The sequence below is a fragment of the Notechis scutatus genome, chromosome 2 (assembly GCF_049901735.1).
Source record: "Notechis scutatus isolate UNSWTSFEM ecotype Mainland chromosome 2, rNotScu1.2, whole genome shotgun sequence".
In the NCBI taxonomy this organism is placed as follows: domain Eukaryota; kingdom Metazoa; phylum Chordata; class Lepidosauria; order Squamata; family Elapidae; genus Notechis; species Notechis scutatus.
Genome location: NC_142010.1, coordinates 189,785,976 through 189,808,165, shown reverse-complemented (window position 1 = coordinate 189,808,165; position 22,190 = coordinate 189,785,976). Strand labels below are relative to the sequence as shown.

At 36.5% G+C, this 22,190-nt stretch overlaps 1 protein-coding gene and 1 pseudogene across 2 annotated transcripts in view; both read right to left on the bottom strand.

The window, feature by feature from the left end:
* MLLT3 (MLLT3 super elongation complex subunit) overlaps positions 1-22,190 on the bottom strand; it is a 147,810-nt gene that overhangs the window by 53,355 nt on the left and 72,265 nt on the right. For both annotated transcript variants that reach the window (XM_026680277.2, XM_026680278.2), the window contains exons 3-4: positions 6,713-6,795; positions 2,624-2,767 (exon numbers count right to left, since the gene is read on the bottom strand). In XM_026680277.2, coding sequence (XP_026536062.1) covers positions 2,624-2,767; positions 6,713-6,795 — 227 coding nt within the window. The remainder of the gene's footprint in view (positions 1-2,623; positions 2,768-6,712; positions 6,796-22,190) is intronic.
* LOC148132446 (uncharacterized) lies at positions 11,098-11,723 on the bottom strand (annotated as a pseudogene).

The window sequence follows — 22,190 nt, the reverse complement described above, 5'->3', positions numbered from 1 at the left end:
GTGCTTTGGCCTAATTGTATCCTATGCTGTGTAAAAGATCTGTGGAGAAGTCCAAAGATGAGATATATATTTTTTCCCTGTCATTTCCCATGTGGACTGAAAATCACTACTCATAGTTAGTGAGGCAAGGTTAAGGGGAGAAAGGATTAATGAGAGCCAGTAGTTGAGCATAGTCACCCATGCTGCAATGCCTCTAATTTCATGAGACCTGTCTCTAGTCTTAGGGTGGTATAATAAGAGACACACATTAAAACATAGTATACTCTGAACTTTGTAGATTAAGTATGAAGAACTTTGGATTTATCATCCATAAACTACAGCTAATAATATTGTTTTACTTTCGTAGAAAGACTTTAGTATACCTGATGTAAAACCCTGGATAAAGTCATGTTTTCATATGAACATACTGCACATATGAACTGGTCTTGTAGCATTATGGAAGTCCAGTCTATTTTTAATGTAATGTATTTTTAAATGTAAAAATATTAATCAGAATGCAGTGGTAAAAATTAACATAAACTAAACTTAGAGAAAGAAATCAGAATAGAAAGCATTAAAAATGCAGAAAAAATAAAGAAAAAGAATACAGTATAAGGTATAATACAATTAGCTATGAACTGCCCAGAGTCATTCTAAGAGTGATATGGTTATCTAAATTTGAGGAAAGAAAAAAAGGAAGGGAGGAAAATGGGAGGGAGGGAAGGAAGGAAGAAGTAAGTAAAAGATTTCCAACCTTTATTACAGCAAGATTTAAAAAAATTAATAATTCTTCACCCCTACAAGGTTAAACAGGTATTTCTTTATCCTATATCGGTCAATATTTAATTTGTTGTTTAAGAATGAACTTTGAGCTTTTTGTTTCATACTATATAATGTATTTCAGTATATATCTTTTTCTTTTTTCTTAATCTGTGTTTGTTTTCTTCTCAGTTTTTTATTTGGTCTTTTCTTCTGTATCTTTATAGAGTGTCAGTAATAACAAGGAGTCTGTTCTTCCTCATGATCTTGACATCCTCTTTCACCGAGCCCACAGCTTTGGGAAGGATGCAAATGGAGCAATGATGGAAGAAAGAGATACCCACCCAACCATCCAGATTAGCCACACCAATCCTGGCAATCAGTGATGGCAGATATCATGGTCAGATTATCCTTACCCTGATCAATGTGATTCAGACATGTATAAATAACTAGATTCTAACCAGGAAAACAATGATCATGTGAGGTGAGCAGACAACTTTTCTAAAGATTTATAATCATTTTTTGGCAAGCCAGAAACTGCTGCTCTTTTTGGCTTGTAAAACAAAAAAACGACTGAGAACACATACCATGTAAAGGCATAATGTGATTTGCCTGTTTCAGTTTAGCATGATATATGGATAGGATGTGTGTGTTTCTAAGATTTGTTTGTGGTTTCATGGCTTATTCTATGTTTATTTTGTGAATGCTCAGGAACAAAATAAAGTAATTGATCAAATTATAGTCATCTTGCTTAAATACGGTCATCTTGCTTATTTACAAATCAGATTTTGACTTGCATAGTAAAATATGGTTGAATATTTTATATATTTATGAATTTAAATGAGAAATATTTAGCCTTTGCTGGCCAGTACTTATTATTCTTTTTTTCCCTATGTAGACACCATGACGAAAGTAGACCTAATTGCATTATTCTGTGCAAAAATATGAATTTCGTGGTCTATCTGTGTGCGTTGTGTATAATATGCCAAGTATTTTATATGAATGAAATATCCTATATGCTTCATTAAACCAAATTACATTCAAAAATTGAACTGAGAACTATGAATTCAAATGAAATTACACTTTAAACAAATGTTCAATGTTAACAGGAAGAAATTGGGCTTTACTATCTAAGTTATTACACAAATGTTTAAAGGCAGAATGTAAGTTTCATTTCATATTTTGAGAAATTTTCAATAAAATATGCTAACCCCACTCCAGAATTACTCTACTGGAGGAAATTCTTTAATATATTGTTAAGCATAGCAAACAGTACAATAAAGTTATCTTTCAAAGGATATTTGGAAGTGAGGGAAGCCACATATCAATTATTAACACTGAATCTGGTACACTGAAGTGAATGAGCCTCGAAGTTCTTAACAAAAAATTCCTCTTTTTTCCTCAAAGAAGTAAATCTGTTTTCATAAACCCAACCTTACTGTTTCAATTACTGTATAGGTTAAACATAAGAAAAATGGAAGAAATATTAATTTGAAGATGCTTTTAAAGCACTGCATATTTAACTCTCAACTTGACTTCCTGTAAAGGTTCTTAATAAAGGGATAAACTTTCTTTCACATGTGTATTCAATCACCTGAACATTGAAAATTACATTTCTGAGCTCCTTTAGGGAGTCTTTTTTGCAGTATGGTTTTATCCTGGTATATAGTATCTGCATCTCTGCTACTATTTCACTTTTATTTGGTGTCATTGGCTTCATGTTGTACCTGAGGTACCTATATTATGTGATCAAGACCATCTGTGCAAAAAAAAACCCAACCACTACTTTTTAACTTAAGAGATTTTGCTATGGAGGAAGGGAAACAACTTTCACTGTGCTTAGAATCTACTTCGTGATTTGCTGTTTGTTTTTATATAAACTCACTCCGCCAGCTTTAAGTAGCTTTCTTCTGAACTCCTCTGTTGGATTGTTAAAAGTAAGCTTTTCACAGCGAAGATGGTTTACAGGTGGGTGTCCTTCCAGATGCAGGAACAGATCATAGTCAAAGCGGACTTTCTTCGGTTCTTCCTATAGGTTAGAACACAGTCAGACAAAACTGGAAAAAAAAACCTGACACTATATGACATGCTGGCTTTTATCCCAAAACTATAGATTACATTCATTTACTCATAAAATATTGTGGTAATTGATTTTTAAAAAGTGAATAGACATTTGGGCTGGGGACTTTCCGGATTGAGTTATGACCTGGGACTCACTAAAAATTAGGATTTTTAAATTAACGAGAAAGAAAAGATTATTTTGAATCTGATCAAATCAAACTTCCAAAATTCACTCACACAGCATTTCTTCCACACTCTTTTACACTGTAGAATTATTGCATTAAACTTTGACAGGATTACATATTGTACAGATGCCTACCACAAGCATATTATCTATGTATTGCCAAGTTGGCACTGATTATCCATAAAAAATCAAGGTGCTAATTATGATTTATAAGGCCTGAAAATGTTTTAGATATTTTTTTTCCTATAGCTTATTGCAGCTATTAAGATCAACCAAGAAGTCCTAATTAATAATAGTGTAGCAGGTCAAATGCTGTTTTTCCTTTATTACTAGCAGCACAAATACTTTCAACTACTGCTTGATAATATTATCTGAGTTGGAAACAGGTAAATTAAAGAGTGAAATAGAAGTATTTATTTATACTCACATACAAATTTAAAGTAATTGTATAAAAATCAATTTCCTCCATTTTAAAACAAAGAATCAATGCTAAAAGACAGTGATTTGCCAGAATTAACTAGTGGTCAGTGCCTAAACTAAATTAGACAAAATTTAAAATAAATTTTGATTTAAATTAGACAAAAATTATCTGGTAGTAAATTACTACAGTAAAAATTTAGTCAGCAATGCTGACTGGAGCCCAAATATTTAACACTGATTTGCATCATGAGCTTAAACATATTTGCTCAGAAGTAATTTCCACTAGATTAAGGCTGAATTATGTACGAAATGGCAGCCTTAAATCAAACTGTGTTTAATTCTCTGTTAAAGCCAGAAGAAAGGTGTACAAAACTCTGTGTGCCTAAATGACTTTAAACTGATGTCCACCATAACATCTCAGTAAAAATGCTTCCTCTGTGTCTGTGAAAGGTTTTATTACATATATTGTAAAAAATTTAATTATATCTCAGCTGTTTCAGGATGGAAATGAATTGTTATACCAGCTATTCTATTATTGCTTGACAAAAAGTCTATTTGTTTAGCAAATTCTCCAGGAAAGGACCACCTTTATGTGTTGGACAACCATGATACAGTTTATAGAATAAGAAAAAAAATCAAAATACTATTGTGCTGTGTATATATAGCATAGTAATTGCTAGAGAGCCAGAAGAGGATAACTGCTGTACAAAGACTTCATCCTGAAGCAATTTCATATTCGGCAGGATTTTGGTTTTTTTATACCTGAGACTACCAAGTAACATAAATTGAAAGTGATAGTCAAAAAAACCCCCCTTATTTTCCAAGCAAAATCTAAAGTATGAGTAACATATAATTTAATATAGAATACAATATTTTAAGTTCAACCTTTTGTTACAAGCAAAAGGACTCATTTTTTCTACACAAAAATCAACACGAATAGGACCTAACATGAAAAAAATATATTTGAAATCAATTGGGCAAACACCACAAAACTACTCTGTTCTGAACGTCTAAGTACATGGCATAAGTAACAGCTAACCATCCAGTGGTGGGATTCAAATTTTTTTACTACCGGTTCTGTGGGCATGGCTTGGTGGGCGTGGCAGGATAAGGATACTGTAAAATCTCCAGTCAGAGGTGGTATTTTGCCGGTTCTCTGAACTACTCAAAATTTCCACTACCAGTTCTCCAGAACTGGTCAGAACCTGCTGAATACCACCTCTGTAACCATCAGTGCTCTGTACAGTTCAGAATGGCCAACAGCTTTGTTAAAGGGTAAAATAATAATGTGTGGACCAGGATTACATAATGAATAAGAACTAGGTTTCATGCAGTCTAGTATTTTCTTATTTCAACAGTCAGCCAAAAGCTTCATAGGAAGCATAAGCTTGCCATAAGAGCTCAGTTTCCCACTCTCATTTTCTAGTAAGTGGTACTGAAAGATTTATAAGAGTAATATATTGCCATTTAATGTTTATATAGATATAGTGGGAATTTAGACTGTGTTTGTCAAAAGTAATTCTTTCCATTCTATTTATAAAAGAAGAAAATATATTCCAGTCTCTTGGAAAATAATAATATTCCTATCCTGAAAGTCAGACATTTGGGTGTTTTAAGAAATTTCTAGATACTCAAAATATTTGGATTTATCAGAGAATATCTATTGACCAAAGCCAATTATTTTAAGGATGGCTACTGGCTATGATTTGATTCTACTTCATCTAATGGAATATTAAAAGTCACAACACTACATTAAAAAGCTTATTTTAAAAATAGTAGAATTGAATTAAAAAAATAAACTCACTTTTATTCCCAGTGATATTCCAGTGAATGACATTTATTTAGGGTAAAATGTAGTAGCTTGGCCAAAACAACAGATGGTAGATATAACTTCAAATCCTTAATTTCCTCTAAACTGTACTATTTTTACATTTTACATTTTAAATACCACAAAGAGCAGCCTCCTTCCTTAACAAAGCATTATTTAACTGTCTTATTCTTCCAAAATATAATCTCCACCTCTCATCTTACAAATTCATTTTCCATTTCAGAATAAAGGAAACCCAACATCACATGTGCGGAAGGCAGTTTGACTTTGCTTTTCCCTCTTTTCCATTACAGACCTCTATACATCCTTAAAGAACCCTTCCTAAAATCAAAAGGACTTACAAAGAATTGTGATATGTGTTTAACAGTCCTAAAGTAGGCAAGTAGGAATCAATTAAAATTAGAAAACTATTTACGCTTCTCACTGCAGATTACATCTATCACTATTTACTGTAACACAAATTAAATCAGAGAATTTTAAAAATATTCATTGATTTCATGGAACCTTTTAAAGAGTCTTGGGGCCTGCAAGCGGATCCCCAGGCCATACCGACCACTCTAAACTTTTATCTCCTGGAAAGATTTTTTTATGGGAACTTATAGAAGTCAGCAACTTTCCTTTCAAAAGAAGGGAAAAGTTAAGTAAGTTCCTATAATAAATGATTTCATTAAATATAAAGGGTAAACATTCAATACACTATTGAAAATAACCAAAATCAGCTTTTACATTGATTGTATCTTACATAAATTTAAAATACCCTGTATAAAAATGAGATTAATGAAGCTAACTAAATTAATGTCCCAACTAGCTGTCTTAGGTATGTATGTTTCTGTGTATCTCTTGGTTTATTGCCACAAAATAAGCAGGTATTTCTTCTTCTTCTGAAATAACAGTTAAGAACTTAAAACATTTATTCAAAGCAACTTTAACAGAGATAAGTTAACTATAATAATTAAATTATCATCTTTTAAAAAGCAGTATGATAAAGATTTGAAGTCATCTATATGATAATTTTATTAAATTATAAATTTATATCAATATTCAAAATATATTATGAAAGTTAATCACTCCCATTAAGACAGAAACAGTATCCATAATGAATTAAATTTCCTTATCTATTGGATAGCATCTAATGTTGCATTAGTGGATTTTTAAACAACAAAACGTCTCCATCTGTTCTTGAATATCTGTTAGGCAGCATCTCACAACTCACTATATATTTTGAAAGAATAGCAACAGGCTGCAAGGGAGATACAAAATCTACTTCTTGGATTGATGCCATTCCATTGGCAGACACTTCATTTGGATTTTCCAGGCATATTTCAAGGATTGAAAAGGGTTTATGAAATCTATGACAAATGAAATTTTATCAGCAGATTTTACACTGACATTTAGGAAATCATTGAAAGGGAAATTTAAAGGAGAAATCTAAAGAACTTAATATGTATGTATAGAGAAATTGAAAGAACAGCATTACGTACCTTGTTTTTAAAGTAAACCTCTATTGGCAAAATAAACCCAGCATACCCAGATTCTTCAACTTTGTATGGTGGATCTTTGCACACTGAGGGGGAAAAAGAAAAAAAGGTTGAGTTTATAGTTTGAACAATAATTCTATGGCTAAATAAATTCAAATTGCCGAAAAATGGCTTCAATTTTTTTGACTAGTTAGCTATTCACAGCATAATTCTAATATTTCTTCCCTCCCTCCAGGAGCAAGACAAAACTAAAGTGGATTTCTTGGAGGATGGTCAGAAACATGGCATGCTATTTTGTTTTCAGGAATTTCCATTTTTGGAAATACCTATTTTTATGAAATTAATTCATATCATAGTTAACACGAAAATACTAGGAAGTCTAGTGGAATTACAACAATACTCATTAATAGTTTCAGGTGCTTCTTAAAAGCACATATAGGTGGCCGTAGCATGCCACAATTAGAATATAAAAGGTTCTAATGTTTGTCCCTTTGTCTTTCAATCCCTGTAGAAGTTCAATAAAGAAATGTATATACTATTTGACATCTCACAATATATCCAAGAAATCCAATAAAAATGTCCAAGGAAGGAAGCCTCTGAATTTACTGGATTATGCAAACTTTATTGACTTTTTAAAACAATAATAATTCACTTCATTATTTTTGGTGTCTTACAATAGATATTTGTACAGCATGAAAAATAAGCATGCCTCTAGTTTTTGTTGAATAAATTAATGACTTGGCCCCACAGATATAGAGAATCAGATTTCACATTTTTTAAATCAAAATTTTGTAGAAAACTGGACTTGAAAGCAGTTTAATTGCCAAACAGATAAATTTATTTATATAAAAGACATTTCTATGACAATTCTGTACTCCCCAATAGTATTATGCTGCTTAAGGTCAGGGGTGGTTTTCTACCGGTTCGGACCGGTTTAGGCAAACTGGATGTTAAATTTGCATCTGGTTCGCCGAACTGGTATTTGAACCGACCAGTTGGCTGCGCCCACCCTGCCCCTCCCCTCCCAGGAATCTCCACGTGGCCCATTTTTGATACAGGTAAGTGCGGGGTCCACGCAGAGGCTCTGGGAGGGGGAAAATGGGCCTTCTGGAAGTCCGGAAATGGGCCTATTTCCAGCTTCTGGAGGGACTCCAGAGCCCAGAGGGAGTCTGTTTTCACCCTCCCAGAGGCCCGAGGGAAGCCTCTGGACCCTTGGGAAGGCAAAAAATGGCCCTCCCAGAAGTTCCGGTAGGCCATGCCCACGCCCACCCAGCAACTGGGCAGTGAACCAATTGCTGGGTTTTTTTAATCCCACCCCTGCTTAAGGTCTTTACTCTCCAAGCATTTATGAGTTTTCTCAAAAGATTTTCTTTAAATGTAAGGAAAGGCTTGGCCAGTTAATTGTTAAATCCAGAACTTTTTTCTGGAATATTACTTAGGTTTTAAAATATAAGTGCAACACTATAAGATTTTAAAACACATTTATTGTATATATACATAGGATTCTTGATTATTCAAAAAATGTATACATAGTTCTGTATTTTATGAATATATTTAATTTTATGTATTTGTTCATTAAACATAATAATTGATGAATAAATTAAAACTGCTCATTTAATACAACTGCTCCTGAACAAAACTGTGCTATTATATTGTCTCTAATTGTAATAGTAAAATTTTTATTGCTTTTTTATACTATTAATCACACCTCACAATCCTAGTAAGGGTTCCAACATCACCAATATCTCATAAAAAATCAAAATCAAGTTCAATAACTAAACCAAAACACAACTTTAAGTTACAAAGCTCACTCACAGTAATCTTAGCCTGGATTCAAATATAACAAGGAAAACTAAGAAACGTGATTTGGGGGAAAGGGGGCAATTCTAGCAAGAAAGTGCTAGAATTAGCAAGGATATTTTAAACAAGACAATAAAAAGCAATGCTAGAAGAATAGATGGAATGAGTTAAGTGGCTGCAATAACTTGTTGAAATGTACATTTTCATACTTCCAACATGAAGTCAGGATTTATTTCATGGCAATGCAAGCCATTTTAATAACTAATAGTAAATTATATTCACACAGAGTGGAAATTCCACTAATAAAAGCATCCAGCTTTAATAGTTCTGGGCTGGCATAGAATCTGCATTAAGAAATGACAGCTAGAGCTCCAGAACAAGCACAAAAGGTAAGACTTTTACCTTCATGTCTTGCTCATGGATTTCCAGGAAGCATCTGTCTGGCCACTGTTGAAAACATGATGCTGGACTAAATGGACCCTGATCCAGCCAAGCTCTTACGTTCTTATTCTGGAAATTTAACACATACATATTTTGGAAATAGGAGAGCAAATCAATTTCAGAAATGGTCGGTGTTCATATATCTCAACACACTAAAGGTCAGAACAGTGAAACCCATTTAGACAAGAACTGCCGTCCACTTATCCCCAGCTCTAACAGATGAATTTATCTAGGCACCTTTATTACTTCATAACTGAATTCCTGAATGAAGTATAATCATAAAGAATAACAACGTAGTTAAATGTTTCTTATCTCCTCACATATATTTTTCAATGAAACTTATTCATACATTTTCATTGGGAGTGACATTTCGATTGGTGCTTATTTTGAAAACAGAGACTCAAACTTTTTTTTATTATTGCACACAGGTAAAATTAATTTTTCTGACCTTTTACATTCATATATAGATTATTTATCAACTGACTGTGTTTTTTAAACTTCTGGATATCAAGATCAACAATTACAGGAAAAAAACCTGCTTAAATATATATATTAAATATATATATGTGGAATACCACTCATACATCATCACAAAATCTCCAGAAACGTAAAGCCTACAAACTTGAAATTTGGCACGTATGTTCCTCTTGGCTTCTTGGTGCTCACTAAGGATTTTTTGAAATGACCACCAGAGCATTAGTATTTTGTATACTATTATTAACACGCTCTGATGCTAAGGAGTTCTACTCCCCCTCCCCACCTGAAAAGAAATCTCTTCCAAATGCAAAACACAAGCAGAGGAGAGGAGTTTCAGTTTTAGATTCACAGCAGCAGCTTTACTACAGAACAGTTGAGCTAAGCCACGACCAGGCTCCTTGCTGTCTCCTTCTTGCTCACACAGCAAATACTGTTTGAGTTTCCAAACACCCCTCAACTCTCTCACACACTGACAGGACTCTAGCCAGATGAATACCGATGGATGCTGATAGGCAGAGAAAGAATATTTTCTCCCTTATTTTCCTCCCCAAAAACTAAGCCCGACCACATACTTTCGTAGCAAAGCATGGGTATTGAGCTAGTTCATATAGATCAGGGGTAGTCAACCTTTTTATACCTACCGCCTACTTTTGTATCTCTGTTATTAGTAAAGTTTTCTCTAACCGCCCACTGGTTCCACAGTAATGGTGATTTATAAAGTAGGGGACAAAACCCCTACTGCCCACCATGAAAGCTGGAACGCCCACTAGTGGGTGGTAGGGACCAGGTTGACTACCACTGATATAGATGTTCTGACCTAGGCTTCACAAAATCACGAAACAGACTCCTTGTCCCGACAAAACCCTTTTTTATTAGGCCAATTTGAAAGCCTATCATTCACATCCAGCAAAATCCTGGCAAACAGTCTTTCAAGGGTGAATTGCAATGACAGACCTTAACAGGCTTGGAGAGCTGCCAGGCCGATAGCTTCCAAGTGCAACACTGTACAAGGAAATACTTGGCAAGGAGTCTCTGTGAGTCACGAACTCAGATAAACAGATCTTCACACTAATTGTCTCTTGCAAACCCCACTCCCCTTTCACTCCTCTTTATTCCCTATGGGAGAGGCCCTTCACTGTCCAACTGTGCCTTGTTCCTTAACTATTCCCTTCTCCTGATGGCTCTGCACATGTGCACATTGGGAACAGGCTCCAGCTGTTCTTCTGCCCCACTGATCTCCAACTCCGAAGGCAGCTGATAACTGTCGGATGGCCCTTGCCCCATTGCTGCATCCAACACAAAGCACTCATCAGAGACTTCCCAGACTCCAGGACTGGCCCATGTTCCTCCCCAACCTCCTCATTGTCCAAGTATGCCACCAGCTCTGCTGAGTGTTGGCGGGCCACAACAATAGAGTTGAACAAACAAGTGTGTTAACCTTACTGAATTTTATTTATTTATTTAATTTATATTGCCGCCTATTCGCCCATGGTGACTCGAGGCAGCTTACACAATGTAAAACCATATTTAAAACAAAAAATAAAAATAAAAAACAATAAAAACTAACAAAAAGAATCAAATAAATTAGTAAAGTAAGATAGAACAAAATTTGGGAAAACAAAAAACAAAACAAAAAACAAATCAAAAACAAAAACCAACTCTCACCCCCTGCCCCGATGACAGCAGATCACACTAGCCATTTGATGGGCTCCATCCCTCTCTGGGTTCCCCAGGCCTGCTGGCAAAAACAGGTCTTCAGTGCCTTTCGGAAGAGTGCTAGAGTGGGGGCCATTCTAATCTCTGGGGGAATGATATTCTAGAGAGAGTGAGCTACCACGGAGAAGGCCTTTCTTCTGGGTCCCGCCAGTTGTATCTTCCTCAGGGGTGGGACCCGCAACATTCCCTGCCTCCTCAATCTAATGGGTTGGGTAGAAGTGACTGGCAAGAGATGTTCCTTCAGATAACCTGGACCCAAGCCATGAAGGGCTTTAAAGGTGACAACCAGCACCTTGAACAGCACCCAGAAGCAAATCGGCAACCAATGCAGCTCCTGCAGGAGAGATGACACATGTCTACACCGGGGTCTGCACAAAACCATGCAGGCCACTGCATTTTACACCAACTAGAGCTTCTGGATGCTCTTCAGGGGAAGCCCCATGTAGAGCGCGTTGCAATAATCAAGACAGGAAGTGACCAGGGCATGAGTGACTGTGAGTAGGGACTGTTGATCCAGGAAAGGGCGTAACTGGTGCACAACCCGCAGTTGCGCAAAGGCCCTCCTGTTCACGACTGCCATCTGCTGTTCATACAGGAGTCATGAGTCCAGGAAAACCTTCTTCCTGAGCCATCAAACACAAACCCAGAGCCACTCAGTCTTGCAAGGGTTTAGTTTCAACCCGTTGCTCCCCATCTAGCCCCTACAGCCTCCAGGCACTGCGAGAGGGAGGACACAGCAACACTTAACTCACCACACGCCAAGACAATAATTTAATTTATTAAATTAATTTATTAAATAATTTAATGCACTTATTGTACATTATTAGTTATTAAAATTATGCCACTACGTTCTGATATCTTTCTGCCAGATTCCTTCCACAGGAAACTGGGGGACTGTAAAACAAACAAAAAATCCAACTCCTTGAGCAAGGGAGACCCTTGGAAACTTATGCAGTCCACAGGATGGCCATCCCTTATTTAAATTACTGATTTTATTCTTCAACTGAGAATAAAAATATTAGTATTTTCATCTTCAAGATTATGGGGTGATATGACTGCTAAAAATGAAAGTGTACCAAGGCCATATAAGCTGAATAAATCTGCTCTTAATTTCACATAATCTTCTTCTATATAATTTCCAAGTTTATGACAGACCTTCAATAAAAGAATTATGCAATGTTGACAGATCTAGTTTATTTGCCTTGTGTCCCCAAAAACCAGACCCGGTGTTATTTTCTTTTGGGCCCTGAAATAAGCACTACAGCTTATTTTGGGGCGTGTCTTAATGTTTTTGAGGGCCACTGCCATGAAGTGGGGGGTGGAGCTGCCCAACGTGCACACCGGCTTATCTCAGGGTCCCGTGGTCCTGACAATTGCCTCGCGGCAGCAGCACCAGTAGCCATGTGCAGCAGGAGCCCACGTGGCCACCAGTTTACTTCTTCCGGCACCAGTGCAGCACTGGAGGCCTAGTGACTCAGTCAGGCAAAGTGCTTGTCAGCTCCATTTCCAAGCGCCCAAACACTTTTCTCCTGGACAGAGAAATGAGACTTGACGCTTTGTCTGCTTGCAAATGCGACACTTTGAAACTGAGCGATTAGCCCAATGCACTGCCCGCTCCATCTCACCATCTCTCGGCTTGACTGTGGCCATGCTGGGCAGGAGCCCGCATGGGGCATCGGGATCGCCTGCCTCCCCCCTCCCCAATGCCTCTGTCTCCACCTGCTGCCAGTGTTGCTGCGCAAGCCTCTCAACAAGCCTCCCATGAGCCAGGCAGTCACATGTCTGGATTGCCTGTCCCCTCCTCTGCCTATGCCTCCACACTTGAATTTACCATATCTGCACTGTGCCAAGGGGCTGGTGGGTCATACTCATCCTGCTGGCTTATTTTTGGGGGAGGGCTTATATTAGACCCATCCCTAATAATCAGGGCTTGTTTTCGGGGTGAGTCTTATTTTCAGGGAAACACGGTAAGTAATTCTTGATTTATGACAACACTGTTTGAAGTTACAAGTTACAAAATTACTGAAAAAATTTATCATTTTTCACACTTACGACCATTGCAGCATCCCAATGTGATCAGAATTTGGACCCTTGGCAACTGGCATATATATTTATGATGGTTGCAGAGTCCCAAGGATCATGTGATCACCTTTTGTGAACTTCTGACAAGCAAAGTCAATGAGGAAGCCAGATTTACTTAACAACCGTGTTACTAACTTAACAGCAATGATTCACTTAACAGTTGTGGCAGAAAGGTTGTAAAATGGGGCAAATCTCACTTAACAATTACCTTGTTTAGCAATGAAAAATTGGGGTTCAATTGGGGTTGTCAGTCTAGGACTACCTGTACTACATTCTCTCTTGCCTTCCAATAGCACACACGAGGGATGGTGTACTTATGATATGCATTTTTTCACACTCATGTGTTTCCAAGGTCTTTAACAATCATGCAAGTTGGTGAATTTTTGAAGTTCCAGAGCCCTCACAAGAGCAGGGCTGTCAGGTGCAACTCCCACAGGAGATCCTCTCTGGAGAGGATCTCCCCCCCCCCCCACTCTTTGTGTATGTGTGTTTGTAATATGCGAACAAAGTCAGGCATTTTCTGAATATTTGACACACTGAGCCCAAAAGGTTCACCATTACTAGTATACACAAACATCTTATTATACCTTATTACATTATCCTAACACATTATTACGATAATGTTCTTTGCCTTATTTATAAAACATAATAATGAAGGTGGGATAAATAAACAAATGCCAACTCAAATTTTCTTTAAAATTGGTTTTGCATGAAATGCAAAATTAGAAATGAACAAAAATCTCATGTACTTGACCAAAAGATTTCAACTGAATCTTTTACCTAATTGTGATGTGGAGTATACCAGATTCTGCCCTTCTCAAATTAAGTTAAGAATAATTATACCTCAATTAACCTTTCTGAATTTCAAAACACATACCTTTTCAAAAGGTAACAAACATTCAAATATATCATGCAAAACATGTCATCCATCTTTGTATAAATCAACAAGAGATTTATTCTCTTGTTGGATAAGAGGAATATTACAGGTTCACTGCCTAAAATAAAAGTGGGACAAATAAATAAATAAATAAAGTAATCCACCTTTTCTAATAAAGGTAATCCTGTGCTGTGTTTAATTCAAAGGACCCTGACTTCAATATTATTCCTCCATATGTATATTTTTTTGTTTATACATCACATATTCTTTAGGAAGAAAATATAATATATTTTATTATAACATAATTTTCTTGCCACAAGTATACTTGCTTGACTTGACCGACTCTATCTTTAGCATAGAAAACTGAAGTATAGAAATTCTGACATGAGAAATCAAAGTTCAAATAAGATGCACATTTCAAGCATAACTTCAGTCCTGGTAATATAATATAGAAATAATAAGTTTCCTTATGTTGAACTGTAAATTTACTTGAAAAAACTTTTATTGCTAAAAAGAAATTAATTTATTTCCAATTTTCTTATAGCCATGCATTTTTACTCATAAATTGTGATTTAGGAATGATAGTTTTAAGAAAAAACTGATTATAATTATTTAACTACTTGGAGTACCAGACAGTTTTGTCTGTCTTGTGCTCAGCTTTAGTTAAACTAGAAAATTGAGGGGACGAAACATGCTAGAAAAATCTCTAAGCTAATATAAACAGAAAGGGTGAAATCTTATGTTCACTTACCTGTAAAATACACAGCATTCAATGGCTGTGTTCAAAAATAGTTTGTTTATATATTTTATTCATTTTTTATTCAGCAGATTGCATAAACTCAGCCGTTTAAAAAAAAATTAAACCATGATTAAAACGACATAGGGCTTAATACAATATTTACCCAGGCTGTTGAATCTTTATAAGACTTTTTTTTACAAACTACATTAATACAAATGAAACATCACATTCCAAAGTGTTGAAGCACTCAAATCTTGTGGTCGGTTTGCGGGGCTGCTTTGAATATTATTCTGATTGTATCTATATGTATGCACCGAAAACATTTTCACTAAGATTAGTGACATATGCATAGACACCCATGGAAACATCTGATGTAACCTTACAATCTTTCCAAACAATATGGTTGCCTTAAGACTGGGAGGTACTTCATTCACACTAATATGCTTTGCACGCTACAGTATATAGGGAAACCATTTCTTTTGAATGTAATGGACTGCATTCAGTCTAGAAAACCTTGTGTATTAGATTTTTGGACATCTTGCCAAACAGCCTCTTCCCAGCATGTAATAATAATTTTTCCTAATAAGCCTTCCTTCACTATTCATATTCTCAACTTGCTTAAGTATTGCATTGTTCCATTGTTACAGGTTTACAGTAGATTATTTGAAGAGCTCAAAACCTTTTTTGCTCCATATGCCAGCTTTCTTTGAAAAAGTAGTGCTGAAAAAAAACAACAATGGAAAGGTCCAAGCACTAGATTCAAATGAAACTGGAATGCATAAATCACCACACGTGCATTTGATATTATCTTAAAAGAGTGCTTTATTACTTTTATATCTAAGTTTACATTAGCACGTTAAAGATTTCTAGTGAAGATACAGGGCACATTATATAATTTTACAAACATTTTGCAGAAGCCAAAAAGTTCTCTATACACACTTAATCCTAAACTGGAAAAAAAGTTATAAAATAACGGAAAACTGTAGTTCAAAGGAAAATATTTGTTGTTGTATCTAAGCTATTTTGTAATTAAACTGTTTAAAATTGGGCATTTTAAACTTTCCAGCATGCATATTCCTTGCAAAAGAACATGGTAGCTGGAAGATAATTGAATATATTTTTATTGTGGGAGGGTTAGCTGTGATAGTGTTGTTGAGTTCCTTTTTCAAGGGTACACTCAAGCACAGAAATTGCTTCCTGGATACATGAAGAATTAGAAGAATCTGACCGTGTGTCTTTAATGATTGCAAATGTATTAAATGCTGACCAAAATTTGCACATTTTTATTCAAATCATTTTTATTCATAGAACAGAACAGATGTCAGAGCTTTTCAATTTGAGGAGTCTGAATCCAACTATATATAGTACACTTCTGACTGAAACAGTCTATACAGATTGCAGGAAAAAAAAACTTTTCTCATCCCCATGCATGGTATGTATCTTTCCCAATCTCAAATTCTCTATCATAAGCCTGAGAGTTTGAAGGTTCTGGCTGGTGCCTTAGCTGTTCCTAACACAGCACTCCTCTGGACAGAGAGATCAGAAGTTGTTCCTTGGATCTATTAGAACCACTCTCCCAGATTAGGAGTCATAGTCCTTTTAATATAGTAGAGAGATCCCAGGTCAAATTGGTTGGGTAAACAGGGTTGTGGTTCATAAACTGTGGGCCTGTTTCATAAGGAGGGGGGCTGGACTATTATTGTTGAAATGTAAGTATTCAATGTAGAGGATAATCTATGTGTACATTCTAATGCATTTTTTTTGTCTTAGAACTCAGAATAACAGAGATGGAAGGGACCTTGGAAGTCATCTAGTCCAACCCCCTGCTCAAGCAGGAGACCCTATCCCATTTCAGATAAATGGCTTAGAGTCTCTTCTTAAAATCCTCCAGTGATGGAGCGCCCACAACTTCTGAAGGCAAGCTGTTCCACTGAATAATTGTTCTAACTGTCAGGAAATTTCTCCTTAGTTCTAAATTGGTTCTCTCCTTGATTAGTTTCCATCCATTTTTTTTTCTCTTGCCTTCTGGTTCTTTGGAAAATAGGTTGACCCACACTTCTCTGTGGCAGTCTCTCAAATTTTGGAACACTCCTATCATGACTTGCTTAGCTTAGCTTTTTTCTTGTATTTTTTCCCCCTATTTTTTGGAGTTTGTATTTTAACTTTGTGAATACAGTTAAAAATTTATCGGGGAAAAGGAGTCACAATCCTGACTTCCTCTACCACTTCTGGGACCACTTTGGCCTTTATGCCAGAAATATATACACCATAAAAAACTTGTGCAAGTCTTCAAAGGTATGGCCAAAACTATTTAACGTTTTCATGTTCTTATGTAAGAGCTTGATGTGAAGTCACTAAAAAGTCATACAAATGGATGCTCATGACATATCATGAGGTGCTTTGATGCTTCTCTGGAAAATATTGCATAGAAACATTTCTGCAGCGTTTCTCAGCATATTAAATTTGAATGTAAGTACAGGTTTGTGTTTCACTGTGTGTATCATACTATTATGGGGATTATCTCTCATCCTTTATTCTTGGTTGGAAGTTGGAATTTTCAATCTAGCTTAACTGACCTAATCTATTGCTAACCATTTAAATCAGCCTGAGCAAATTGGGAACCCTCCCAATATGATCAAGTACAGCATCCATCATGTTAATATTGGTTAAGCCCAGTCTCTAGAGGGCACCAGATTGGGGAAGATCATATAAACAACATAGATTTCCCTCAGGCTACCAGCAGAGAGGCATTAGCTATAATTAAGAGACTGCTGCTTACTCTGTCAATACATTAAGTTATTTTTCAAAAATCTGTTCCCGAGGTCAGCCTTTCCTTATCACGAATCAAACGGCGTGGAGAGGAAGAAAGGTGCCTGTAAGTTAAATATTTACAAACTTTGCAAACAAAATGACAAAATGAATTTTTGTTGTTGAGAAGCCACAGACTTTTAAAATGAATGTTTAACCTTTTGTTTTCATACCACTGACTTGCTTGTAACTGTACATTTCAAACACATGCTTTCCATTTCATTGGTTTGCAAACCTTTCTTGTCAAATCCAAGTGCAAATCTATTCAAATCCAAGATCATTGCTTTATTATTTTAATTCTCTGTCCCTGCTTATATCACCTGAAATTCAAATATACCTGCTTTCTTCAGATTTTAAATCCTTTAGAAGTATTTTCTTGTTTAAGCAATAATGATTTCTTCTTACTCTATTTTTAGAAATAATAAAATTAAATTCATGTATTAGATCTGCGTTTATTTCAAGAAAATCAAAGCAAGAGTAAATTATTCTTCCTTACAATTATATCATAAACACCTCACTAACGCAACTACTTTGCTCTTCATGCAATACCCATGTGTAATCTCAATATGTAGATATCAACTTCCCCTGTTCCTGGCATACTGGTGATGTCTCTGCAGAGATGTCTTCATAACCTCAGGCCACAACTACTGGATTCTAGTTTACATGGAGTTTATATGCTTGAACAGGTTGTCTTCAACTTACAAGACTTCATTTAGTAACCATTCAAAGTTGCAAGGCACTGAAAAAAATGATTTATAGCCATTTTTTATACTTATGATCCAACGATCATAAGTGTAAAAAAATGGCTATAAGTCAATGTCCCCATGGCCATGTGATCAAAATTCAGACACATGCAACTGGCTCCTATTTTTTTAGAATTAGAATTAGAAGAACTTTATTGTCATTGTACAAGTACAACGAAACTGTGGATGCACCCCAGCAACTGTTCGCAATACAATAAAACCAGAGCACTTAAAAATGAAGATAAGAAAGATAGAGTACCCACGTCTCCATTTGCAATTTGAGAGTACAATATCTACGAATATACACAAAATATACATCCAACACTGACTGTAATGCTTAGCCGAGTATAATACACAAGAGATGGATTGTACTGTAATATGTTATTATACATTTGAATGGGGTATTGAGATTTCCCATCTTTTCCCATTTTAATGAGGTAGTGTCTTCGTGTTTATTTGCAGTTCGGATGGCCCAGGGAAAGAAACTATTTGTTGGTCTAGTGGTGTGGGATTTTATTGACCTAAAACGCCATCCAGACGGCAGCAGGTCAAAAAGATAATTGCCAGGGTGTGAGGGGTCTTCTATAATGGCCTTGATTCTGCTTTGGCAGCGGGACCTGGCTAAGTCTTCCAGGGAGGGCAGAGGGCAACCAATGATCTTTTGAGCTGTGTTTATCATCCTCTGTACAGTTTTCCTGTCCTCAACAGTGGAGCCTGCATACCACATACCCAGACAATAAGTCAGAGTGCTCTCCACAGAGGCTTTATAGAAAGCCAGCAACAGCTTCTTATCCAGATTGTTCTTCCTGAGAACCCACAGGAAGTGCAGCCGCTGCTGAGCCTTCTTCACTATGGCCTTGGTGTTAGGGGACCAGGAGATATCAGCTGAAATATGGATACCAAGGAATCTGATTGTAGGGAGTTTCCACTCGTTCTCCGTTGATGATGAGTGTGGTGTGGTCCTGTCCATGTTTCCTGAAGTCCATAATCAGTTCTTTGGTTTTATGGACATTCAGTGACAGATTGTTCTGTGAACACCAGATAGACAGGTTCTCTACTTCTGCCCTATATGCCGTCTCATCCTCTCCGGAGATGAGACCAATCACGGTCATGTCATCCGCAAACTTTATGATGGTGTTTGTTGCGTGGCTTGGTGAGCAGTCAAAGGTGTACAAGGCATATAGCAGGGGGCTCAAGACACAACCCTAGGGGGAACCAGTACTGAGTGTAATAGTGGAAGAAAGGTGGGGGCCAAGTCTAACAGACTGTGGTCTGTTTGTCAAAAAGTTCTTAATCCAGGAGCACGTGGGGGTGGGGACCTGCAGATTATACAGTTTGGTTATTAGTATACCTGGGATGATAGTGTTAAACGCAGAGCTGTTGTCCACAAAAAGCATCCTCACATAGCTCTGTTTGTTCACCAGATGACTCAACGCTCTATGAAGTGTGATGGCCACAGCATCCTCTGTAGATCGGTTTGCTCTATAAGCAAACTGATGTTGATCAAAGGAGGGCGGGAGGCAGTCTCTATTTATTTATTTACCTATTATTTATTTATTTATTTATTATATTATTTATTTATTTATTTATCTATTTATTTATCTATTTATGACAGTTGTAGTGTCCTATGAAGATGTGATTGGCTTTTGCAAATTTCTGACAAGCAAAGTCAATGGGAAGCCAGATTCACTTAACAACCATGTTACTAGCTTAAAAACTGAAGTGATTCACTTAACTGTCTTAAAATGGGACAAAATTCACCTAACATATCTCATTTAGCAACAGAAAACTAGGGCTGTATTGTGGTTGAAAGTCGAGGATTTCCTGTATATGATGGCTCTCCTCTGTAGACAGTTATATCACTGGGCAAGATGCTGTTTGCTGACAATACGGTACAGTTTGGAACTGTTAACTTCTTTTTGCATGTTGGATTTTACATACACATACTTGAATAGGAATAATATGACTGCCCAAAGCCACCCTTTATTATGAAAGATAGATCTGATCTTGGTCTTCCTCAGTCCTAGTCTTTCCCAGCAATACAACACAACTAGCCATCTATTGCTGTTATAATCATCACTAGATGTCTACCATGATATTTTCTATGGAATTTTGAGAACTATGATCTAGTTCTATGCCTTGACATAGAAAAATCACCTGAAACAACTGGACAAATCATTTGGAGAGGTAATAATAATAATCTTGATGCATTATTTAGCATCATAAAATACATATCATAAAATATATTTCTTAAGCTAGTTCGCCATGAAAGTCGTACATTTTTTCAATTAAATTTAATATTCAAAAATGCTAATCACAACAATAATACTGTTTCATCTATCACAATGTAAGTCATCATATGCTTAACTTAGTTCACTGCATAACCCATAATGTCTGACTTCATGTATACTATTAAACCATGAACTACGCTAATTTATAAAATATGACAGTGTTTATCCATGTAAGTAAGAACATTCCTTGGGACTGATTTTCACAGCCACATTTTACTTCTGTTCCTAAGAACCTTTAAAAGTTTTTATCAGTTTGAACTAGCAATTCATATGGTGAGATAAATCTATTTTGCAGTTTTCTACACATCTCTTCTCTGGTCTCTTTATTCAGTTACTCTACGTCAGTGATCCCCAACCTTTTTATGCCGGGCCCGGTACGGCATCAGCTGGCGCGCCCGGTGTCCGGCATCAGCTGGGCGCCGCCATCTTTTTGATGAAAAAGTGCTTCCGTGAGCTCACCGAAGCACTTTTTCATCAAAAGATGCGGCGCCAGCGCTTCCGGTGAGCTTTTCCGGTAGAAATGGCTTTCCGGGTAGAAAAGCTCACCGGAGCGTTGCCGCCATCTTTTTGATGAAAAAGCTTCCGGTGAGCTTTCTACCCGGAAAAGCTCACCAGAAGCACTTTTTCATCAAAAAGATGGTGGCGGCCAGCAACCAGCGGCCCGGTAGGACTTGTTCCGCTGGACCGGTACCGGTCCGCGGACCGGTGGTTGGGGACCCCTGCTCTACGTCACTCCAAGGCTAAAAATATTAATGTAATCTGAGCTGCATTGTTTGAGGGGACCTATCTGTGACCTATCAACATGTAAGGTGCTCTTTGCCTTATTATATGTACATCATGTGTCAAGGAAGGAGTGACAAGTGTTATATAGGATAATAGAATGACTACATTAACTTATTGCCCTAAGCCAGGTTGGTTTAACCTATCTTTGCCAGGAAGCCTTGGTTGGACTCACATAGTATGCTAAGTCTTATCATGGCATACAAATTACAGTGTTTATACAATATGCTAACCCAAAGCCAAACAAACCACACTATGACTTAGTATGGTATGTAACCCAGTCACTAGTTCACTTTTCTGCTAAATCTCTAGGGAATCAGCAAAAACTACATATATGAAATTTACTAACATATTAGTAAACATATTAGTCTAGACAGAGGAGTACAGAAGATCATCAAACTTCCTTCTCCCCCAACAATTGCAGCAAACACAGGGTATTAAGAAATAGCTTAAAAATGGAGGACGAATAAATATTATATTATGTTGTCTTAACTTCTTCAAAAATGTGTTTTACACACCTGTCATTTTGCTTGTGTGTAAAGTAATAAAAAAAGAACATCAAAACTGCAGGTACTGTTACATATATAGTCAGGTCTGGTCTCTATCAGGGATATGCAGAATCATGGCTATTGAGAGAGACTCATATTCCAGAAATGTGTAAGAAAACAAATTGGCATTTTATGATGGAATGTAGCACAAAAGCTAGCAGAGCACTTAATAATTACTT